This window comes from Psammomys obesus, unplaced genomic scaffold, assembly GCF_907164565.1.
Source record: "Psammomys obesus unplaced genomic scaffold, mPsaObe1.curated_primary_1811, whole genome shotgun sequence".
In the NCBI taxonomy this organism is placed as follows: domain Eukaryota; kingdom Metazoa; phylum Chordata; class Mammalia; order Rodentia; family Muridae; genus Psammomys; species Psammomys obesus.
In genome coordinates this window covers 10,381,882-10,392,028 of record NW_026596143.1, presented here as the reverse complement: position 1 = coordinate 10,392,028, position 10,147 = coordinate 10,381,882, and the positions used below count along the sequence as shown (strand labels likewise).

At 37.4% G+C, this 10,147-nt stretch overlaps 1 protein-coding gene across 1 annotated transcript in view; it reads right to left on the bottom strand.

Annotated features, from left to right (window-relative positions):
* Positions 1–64: 64 nt before the first annotated feature.
* The window catches only part of Hook3 (hook microtubule tethering protein 3), a 64,117-nt gene continuing 54,034 nt past the window's right edge, over positions 65–10,147 (bottom strand). The window contains exons 10-14 of the mRNA XM_055593349.1: positions 7,867–8,007; positions 6,227–6,428; positions 3,331–3,441; positions 2,623–2,710; positions 65–93 (exon numbers count right to left, since the gene is read on the bottom strand). Of these exons, the coding sequence (XP_055449324.1) occupies positions 65–93; positions 2,623–2,710; positions 3,331–3,441; positions 6,227–6,428; positions 7,867–8,007 (571 nt within the window). The remainder of the gene's footprint in view (positions 94–2,622; positions 2,711–3,330; positions 3,442–6,226; positions 6,429–7,866; positions 8,008–10,147) is intronic.

The window sequence follows — 10,147 nt, the reverse complement described above, 5'->3', positions numbered from 1 at the left end:
TTTTTTTTTTAAATCTTGAGAGACAGAGACTGGTGGATCTCTGTGAGTTGGAAGTCAGCCTGGTTTACAAATCAAGTTCCAGGATGACCAGACCTGTTACACAGAGAAATCCCCTCCATTCCACCAAAATCCAAAATCAAACAAAACCACACAACAACCACAAAAAACAAAAAACAAAACAAAACAAAGCAGATCTTAAAGTCTCCACCAGAAAACTCACAGACTTTCAGCATTGTGGAAAGATACAAAATTAACATACACAAATGAGTAGCCTTTGTACACATCAATGATATATACACTGAAGAAAAAAAAATCACGGAAACAACCCATTCACATTAGCTTCAAAACAAGCAAACAAACAAACAAACAAACAAACAAAAAATATCTTGGAATAAACATAATCAAGGAAGAGAAAAAGCTCTACAATGAAAACTCTGAAACACTGAAGAAATATATTGAACAGAAAACTAGAATATGGACTCTAGAAAATACAAGCTTAAGTAAGAAATTTATATAGTTGCTTAGGTTATAAGGCCTACAGTTGACAAATGGGACCTTGGCTTTTGTATAAAAAAAGAAACAGCTAACTGAGTAGATATCAACAGAACAGGAGAGAAATCTTTGCTAGTTCTATATCTAACAAAAATTATCACCTGGAATATATAAAAAATATAAAAGACTAACTTTCAAGAAAATAGACTACCTAACTTTAAAAAATCAACTGAGAAATTGAACAGAGAATTCTTAACAAAACAAAAACAAACAGAACAACAACAAAACAGGCAACCACCAAACAAACAAAATGACCAGTAAACATTTTAAAAGTGTTTGAGGTTATTAGCCATCAAAAATGCAAATTAAAATTATTTGAGAATCTATCTCACTGCAGTCAGACTTGCTATTATTCAGAAAACAAATGACAACAAATGGTGATGAGGACATGGGGAAGGGTAGACCTTATTCATTGTTGGTGTATACTGAAACAGCTACTATGGAAATCCAGTGTGGAGGTTCCTCAAGAAACTAAAAACAGAAGTACCATATGATCCAGCTTTATCACTCCTGGGCATATACTCAAAAGATCCTCCATCCTACCACAAAGATATGTGCACACTATGTTTACAGTTGCTCTGTTGCCAACAGCGAAGAAATACAGGCAGCCTAGAGGTCTATCAGATGATAGACAGTGAAAACATGGGGCATATACACAATGGAATTTAAATCAGCCTATAGAAAACTGAGAGGCTTTAAGTGAGAGAAGGTAGTGAACACATGTGAGATGAATACTGGGGATGAAGAGAGTGAAGAAGAGATGTGGGCAGTGAGACTTCCGGCATAAACTAAAACAAAGTACGTATAAAAAGCCACTAGGAAATCTGCTACTTTGTCAGTTTACTGATACAATAAAATAAAATAGGAGTAGAGAGATGTTCCAGTGTGAGTTTAGTTGCCAGCACCAATACAACAAGCTTGGGTGTCCTGTTATCATCTGTTTAATTTTAGTGCTGAGCGATCTGGCACCCTCTCTTGGCCTACCTGTGTCCTTAGTTATGTATTAATCTCACAAGTATACATATGCATGCTTGCAAATAAAGAAAAAAAAAACCACAACCCACAAACAAAACCCTTGCCTTTAAACTATCTGACAGGGAGACCAAGGGGGGAAAACCCCCCACAAAACCCTTGCCTTTAAACTATCTGGCAGGGAGACAGCACACTATTGTTGACTGCTCTCCAGAGCTCGATGGTAAGATCCCTCTGGTAAATACAGCATACGCTTTGGATGTAAGACATAGAGCAATGAAGCTGTAACTGAGCTGGAAGTGTCTTCCCTGCTTAGTAGCACTCACAGTGTGAGAAAATGCCATGCAGACTACTGGGGGAAAATGATCATCAATAGTCTTCCTCAGCTGTGATATTGTGTGCTCTATGATGAACCTGTCAGGCAACATGAGCCACTGGTAAGGTAATGGCATGGCTACAATGGGGTAAACAACTGCTTTCTGGTTGGATTTAAGGCCCTGGTCATGAGAAGGGACTTCAAGTCTAGATTGTAACTTGGACAAAACCCATGCCTTGGTAGGTAAGAAGTCATAAGTTCTAGTGGGGAAGCTACTGCTATTGTTTTGCTAAATGGGTCTGATATGCCTGTCAAACGCCTACTAAATATGTACATTAGAGCCACAGATTGGTACTGCTTTCAGTCTTTCAGCCTTGGTCAGAAAAGTCCTCTGAAGAGTAGCCAGGGCTCTCGCCAAAGAGGCTCTCCAGCCCCAAATATAAGTTTCTTAATGATTCTACTTTTTGTAGAAACCATTGACTTGAAAAGTTTAATATACTTTAAAAGAAACCATGAGAAATTTTTCAGAATAAAAGTGTCCAGGTTCCCAGATGATTTTGACTTAAAACTCAAGAGATTACAAAGCTGTTTTAAAGATGTGAAGTAAATCTAATTCCCCAACCATAGCCTGTTAAGATCTTGGTTAACAGTTAAAAAATATAATTCAATTTATTTTGTTTGACCAATTTTTCACTTTCATCTGCTGTTGCAATTGTCTTAAAGTGAACCCAACATTCTCATTGGTACTAGAACTAGGTTACTTGGGTTACAAAGATTTTTACCTTGAGTGGTGAGCTGCCCCTCCTGAGCCTGCACACAACGAAGCTCTTCAATGGTTTCCTTCAGAGAGTCTCTTTCTGTTCGCAACCTCTAAAGGAACATAAAAACAAGGTCAGATCTACAAATGTACTAAGCACTAGTCTAAGCCTAATGCAGGAAGATAAACAACAAAGAACAGGGGCTTACTTTTAGTTTTGATCTTTTATGGAGAGATCATGAGAGTAGAAACAGATGGAAATGACTGTCTTTTTTATTTTTACAATACTAAACATCTTATTGCAAGGCAACATGCTGTTCATGTTTAATCATGAGGCACAAGGCTAACTAGTCTGTCCTTAACCATTTTATTAACATTCTTTTCATTAAAGGCTCAGGATGAAGACTAAATACTCACAAACTGTGAAAAGCAAAAATATGATAAACAGTAGTGCAGCAGTGTCCTCCATACTACTCCTCAGAAAACAGAAAGCTACACATGTAGGAAGTCAAGAGCAAAAAGGTGTAAGACTAATGATAAAAATATATGTGTATTAAATAAGTCAAAACTGAAGGAAAACTATCCCTTTATTTTTGAGAAAAAGAGGAAAGATGTGACCTAAAAGTAGAACAGTCAATTAAAAAAATAGAAGGAATTAATGCTGTCAAAATGAATTAAATTCCAGCCTTAATTTTAGTACTTCTGAAAAGCAAAATGCCTATTACATACTCACATCCTTTTCTTTCTGAAGACCATCAACTTTTTCTTTTAGTCGCTTATATTCAAAATCTAATTTATCTGCTTTCTTTGATTCTTCAGATAATCTATTTTGCAGCTCTACAACCTGATATAAAATATAAAAATGAGATAAAATCTCAATTTTTGTAAGTTGAAACATTAGACGTGATCATCAAGGTGGTAGGATGTGCTTAGTGGTAGAGTGTATGCACGTTAGTGTAAAGGCCCTTAAGTAATGCTCCGCATGGCCCGTTCCAAACTAAACAAAGCACATTTCAAAAAGACACCGTTACCTTCTGCAGGTTTATGAAAACCCTATCCCCATAATAGTTAAATAAATGTATATAATCCATCAGTCTAAGAGGAGGCAGAGAAATAGGAATTAAAATCTGTGTAGATAAGATAGGCTCCTAAACTAGTCATCTAGAATTATGATAACAATCACTAAACAATCTATAGGGGCTTTTATTTCTAGCCAAAACAACAACAACAACAACAAAAACCCAAACAAACAAAAAACAAAAACAGAAAAAAATAAGAAAGAAGCAAGAAGGAAAGATAGGAAGGAATGCTAGAGAGGATATAACTACACAGTCAGTCTTGCAAGAGGCTAAAACTTCAGTGGGATGTGCATGCGGCTGTGGATAACGAGAGGTGCTAGTTGTCAATCAGAGGGTCCTTGAGCTTTGAGTTAAGGGCTTTGAGTGGTTATTAAATAGTCCTGGCTGTGAAAAAGAAGAGTAAGGGGAGAGAAACAAAATAAACCAAAAAAATATCTGGGTATGGTGGTGCAAACTTAATCCCAGCACTCAAGAGGCAGCGAGCGTCAGGCAGATCTCTATAAATTCCAGACATGCCAGGGCTACCTAGCGAAACTCTGTCTTAGAAGGAAGGGAGAAAGACTTATTAGCAGGCAAGAAAAATGAGTGCTATGGGTTTAAATGGAAATACTATGGAAATGTGTGACCCTGGCCAGTTGATATACAGATTTGTGTTTTAATCTTCACTACTTGTTTTGTTTAGGAAATGCAAACACAGGCAATGGAAGTAGTTCTTCTTGTTAATGCTGGAAAACATGGCTTGAGGAAACAGATACACTGACTGGAGGGAAAAAAAAAACACAACTCAGGACTTTCATGATTCCCAAATGAACTAATGAATGAGCAAGACTGAAATTATGCAGGCAATGAAAATAAGCTATAATTAATAAGAATCAGCAGGCAATATTACCAGTAATTACAGTTTTATAATTTCACCAAGTATTCCAGATTGAAATTGTCAAATATAACATATATATTAGATTTAAAAAAAAAGAAAAAAGAGTGCATGTCAGTGATCCCAGCACTCAATAGGCAGTGGCAGAAGGACTGCACATTCAAGTACAGGCTGTGCTCCAGGGCAAGTCTAGTTAAGGTCCACAAGAAGACCATGTTTTAGAAACACCAAAGGGGAGAGATCTAGTTCAGAAGTAGAATGCTTGCCTAGTACACACAAGACACTAGGGTCTTTCCTTAACACAGGGGAGGCAGAAGAAGTACATACACGTTTACAAATGTGAGACTATGACTACAGCACACACAGAGGACTTGTAGAAAGAAAAATGCCATAAAAAGGATATTAATTATCTAATATATGGGGTCTGGAGAGATGGCTCAGTGGTCAAGAGTACTTGCTGCTTTTCCAGAGGACCTGAGCTCAATTCCCAGCACCTACATGGCAGCTCACAACTGTCTGTAATGCCAGTTTCAGGGGATCTGACATCCTCACATAGACACTCAAGTAGGCAAACACGAATGCACACAAAATAAAAATAATTATTTTTTAAAAAGAATCTGATCATGAATAGGTACAGAGAACTAATGTTTTATGCAGTTTCACTGTATTTCTAGAATTTTCTTTTAATTCTAAATCAGATATGCTTTATTAGTTCAAAAAGAGTTCAGTGATTTTTTTTCCTTCAAATAATATTCACCATTTCTTTCTACTTTCTCCTCTAAACATATTACTGCTCATTTCATATTGCATGTTTTAAGAAGTATAATTTTTAGCTGTACTTATTTTGCATAATTTCATTCATATTCAAGTTCATTATATCATGAAGTTCCTTAAGTTTGCTGTATAATTGAAACTTTTATAATAAAGTACTGAGAAGAGAATATATCCACCAAAGAATCTTGGCAGCCAGTCATGATGTATAGGATAAAGGCACTTGCTGAAGAGCCTGATGTTCTGACTTCAATATCCAGAACCCACATGGTGAAAAGACAGAGGAGATTCCTGCAGGTTGTCCTACTGCCTCCATATGCATGTTGAGACACACTTATGAGCCCTGCAACCAAATAAATAAAATGTAATAAAAAGGAAATAAATATAGATTCAGTTAAGAATCATTTCGTGGTTGGATAACAATGTCCTCCACAGACTTACATATTTGAATGCTTAGTCACCTAGGAGTGGAACTTTTGAAAGGATTAAAATGATTAAGAGGTGTGGAGTTGCAAGAGAAAGTATGCCACTGGGGGGTGGGCTTTGACAGTTCAGAAGCTTAAGCCAGGCCCCTCATCACTCTTTCTTCCAGCTGTCTGCAGGTCAGGATGTAGAAATCTCAGCTACTTCTTCAGCACCATGTCTGCCTATGTTTCACCATGCTCCATGGACTAAGCCTCTGAAGCTGCAAACAATCCCTCAATTAAATATTTTCTTTTATAGGAGTTTCCTTTGTCATGGTTTGTCTTCATAGTGACTATGACAAATCACAAAAACAAAACTTGGTAGAGTAGTCACTTGATTTTGGCAGAAAGACCTAGAAGTGATGGATAGTTTTATAAAGCTATGTGTTGTGGTATAGCCCTTGCTAGGCAGCACCAAGAATTCTGCTTGTGTTCTCTTACCTGTCTCTTGTATGTTTCAAGCTGACCTCGGGCCGCATTAGCCTTTCTTAATTCTTCCTCCAGACTGACAGTGTTCTGCATGTACATAGTATTCTTTTCTTCCAAGAGCTTAACCTGCCGCCTCAAATCCCCAAGGTCTTCCAGCTTCTTTTTATAAGACTCAACTTGACCTTCTAGTTTAGATACTTTATCAGAAGAGTGTCTAAAACGAATGGGAAATTGGTCAGAAACACACACTGTAAAGCTGTAGAGCTTTTCAGATAATGTTAAAATAGGAGACAATGCCAGGACTTATATATATATTAAATCATAAAACCTAAAGTGAATCTAGGTTTTGTTAGATTAAGGAAAAAAATCCTAACTTAAATTATAAAAAAAAAAAAAAAACATGTCATTAAGAATGTCAAAAACATAAAAAAAAAAAACAAAAAAAAAAAACAGGGGGGTGGGAAACCAGCAAAATGACATTTAGCAGAGAAGTAAAACAAAAGTAGATGTTTAAATGATTTGGCAACTACTACGTTATTATGAAACCTCAGTAAAGGTTTCAGTAGAGGAACGGAGGTAGGGAGTAGCAGATTTTAGGGGATTGAGTAGAGTATAAATTTTAACTTCTGTAATCTTAAAAAAATATTGAAGATACCCGTGTGTGTGTGTGTGTTTAAGATTCAAGAGAAATTAATACTTGATGCAACATAGCCCCTGTGTAGGCAAGAATGCTTGAGAATGTCAGCAGTGAGGGTCTTAGTACTAGAAGAAAAAAGAAGAGAGATGGGTGTGAATGCAAAGAGGCACAGAGAACTAACAAGGCATGGTAGCTTCCCTCTCAGTAGTAGGACCCAAGGCCATCTAGTGAGTCTAAGCAATGGAGTGTGGTGGGTAGCAGACAGGTGGTAAAAATTATAAAAATATTTAGCAGCTATAAGAGAAGTGGGAGATAGCCATGTACTGGTGAGTAGTAGGCCAGGGGTAACAGAAAAGATCCCTAATTTGTAACAGGACTAAATTACAGAACATGGCATTGTGAAAGAAACAGAATGGTGACAGTAAGATGAGAGAGGTCCACCTGTTCAAGAGTTGATGTTGGTGTTTCAGCTGTAGCTAAGGGAGCAAGTTTGCAGCCACATATGCACAAGCATGGAAGTATGCATGGAATTTTGCCTTGAAGGACAAAGTGTGCTAGAGCTTATAGATGCCTGGAGTTGTGGGTGCTGGCAGAGCACCTAACACAGAGGTACTCAGGTACCTACACAGAGAATATATGAAGAGAAGGAGAAAATGGCCAGCAAAGAAATGAAGCCAGTATTTAAGCCAAAGGCCAAAGGATTAGAGGGCTCAGAATTAAAGAGCAGCAGGAAGTAACAGCCAGTGCTGGACAAGTGTGAATTTATAGCCACAGGTATTTAACATTGATTTGATACTCATTTGTCATATCAACTTAAGTGTTTACGAAGTTAGTTATTATATTCATTTGAACTTTAATTTTAAGCACACATATGCGCAGAGATGTCAGAGTTTTTAACATCTGAGACGGAGCTGTGTGTGTGTGTGTGTGTGTGTGTGTGTGTGTGTGTGTGCGCGCACCTGTGTTGTAGGGTGGACTGGCGGTCCTAATATTCCAGTGAAGGGACACTGTTTACCTGAGAACATCTATTTCATCCTTTAGAGACTGAGCTTCATCTGCTAAAGTGGTTAGTTCATCATTCTGTTGCCGAAGCTCGGAGATTTCCTTTTCTAACTCCTCACAGCGTATTCGATAATCATCTTTGGCTGCTTCTAGTCTGTAACCAAATAGATAAAAATAGTTAAAAAGCTCTATTTAGTGTCTTATAATTCTCCTTAGAAGAATGAAAGAAAACAAAAAGAAAAAGCACATAAATACATTCTTCTTGAACATGTTTCTTACTTGTGTAGCCATAAACTCTACCCATATATGTCATGAAAACAGGTTTAACCCCTCTGGCAATGGGCAGAAAGACACCTTGTTGGTGTGGTGGTGTTCTTCTATCAGTCAGGGGCAGAGCAGATGGCAGTCCTTTTTGTTTTCAGAGAAGAAAATGATGTGGTTCTTTTATCAATGGGTTTCATTTTAACATTTTAAATTTTGTACATGCAAGTTAACTACTTGACTCATGAATTTTCAATTGCTTTCTTTTGTCCCCTTGCTCTCCTTTTTGTTTTCCTCCCCTTGCTCTCTTTTTTTGTTTTCCAAATGGTCCTCTCAGATACTTTTTTTTTTTTTTAAACTAAGGGCTTTCTTCAGCAAGTGACTCTTGAGCTATATACAAAAAGTTGGTTGAGAATATTGTAGGTATAAGAGAGTCTTTGTTCTAAAAAATGGACATAACATCCTTTAAAGCCCCATGTATGGGCAGTCATTTTTTATTCAAGCTTGATGCTCAAGTACACAACAAGGACATTTGCTCAACCATGTTCATAGCAGCTTTATTCGTAATAATCAGAATAGTCAGAAGCTGGAAACAACCCAGATGTCCCTCAATGGAGGAATGGATATAGAAATTGTAGTACATTTATACAATGGAATACTACTCAGCAATTAAAAACAAGGATATCATGAAATTTGCAGGCAAATGGTGGGAACTAGGAAAGATCATTCGTGACTGAGGTATCCCAGAAGGAGGAAGACACACACGGTATACACTCAATCCTAGCCATATAATATAGGATAAACGTACCAAAATCTATACACCTAAAGAAGCTAAGAAGGAGGATCCTTGGTAAGATGATCAATCCCCACTCAGAAAGACAAACAGGACAGACATTGGAAGAAGGAGAAAACAGGAAACAGGATGGGAGCCTACCACAGAGGGCCTCTGAAAGACTCTATCCAGCAGTGTATTAAAGCAGATGCTGAGACAAATAACCAAATTTTGGGCAGAGTGCAGGGAATCTTATGAAAGAAGGGGGAGTTAGCAAGACCTGGAGAGGACAGGAGCTCCACAAAGAGAGCAGCAGAACCAATAAATGTGGGCACAGAGGTCTTTTGTGAGACTGATATTCCAACCAAGGACCATTCATGAATATAACCTAGAAACCCTGTTCAGACGTAGCCTATGGCAGCTCAGTATCCAAATGGGTTCCCTAGAAATGGGAACAGAAACTGTCTCTGACATGAACTCAGTGGCTGGTTCTTTGATCACCTCCCCCTGAGGGGGGTGCAGCCTTGCCAGACCACAGAGGAGGACAATGCAGCCGGTCTTGATGAGACCTGATAAGCTACGGTCAGATGGAAGGGGAGGAGGACCTCTCCTATCAGTGGACTTGGAGAGGGGCATGGGAGGAGATGAGAGAGGGAGAGTGGGATTGGGAGGGAATGAGGGAGAGGGCTACAGCTAAGATACAAGGTGAATAAACTGCAATATAAAAAAAATCAAAATTTAATAAAAAAAGAATATATATATCAAGAAAAGCCATAGTAAGACCTACATAAACTAATGTCAACATTTTGGGGACCTATTGTCCAGTCTTATTTCTGTTCACATTATTTTCTCCAAATATGGGTTAATACTATTTCCAGATCTAATTAAACATACTTGTTTACTTGGTATACAATCTTCCTTTGAAATACAAGGTCCTTCCTCTCTCCTGTCCAAAGTATTCTATGCAGTTGACTACTTACTTTCAATTTTTCTTATATAAGTATTTAATGAATAGCTGTAAATTTTATTTAGTTCAATTGAATCTTACACTTCATAGCTTTTGCTTTTAGTAAACATTTTGAATTTTTTTCCATTTAATCGTACATTTTCTGACAGCATTTTTAATGTTTTAAAATTTAACATTTAAGTTTTTCACTTCTCCTGAAACTATGTTGGTATATTATAAAATGTTAAAACTGAAATCCAACTTTATCTACTACAGCAATTTGTTTTACTAAAAATGATTTTAGATTTGGGGGTC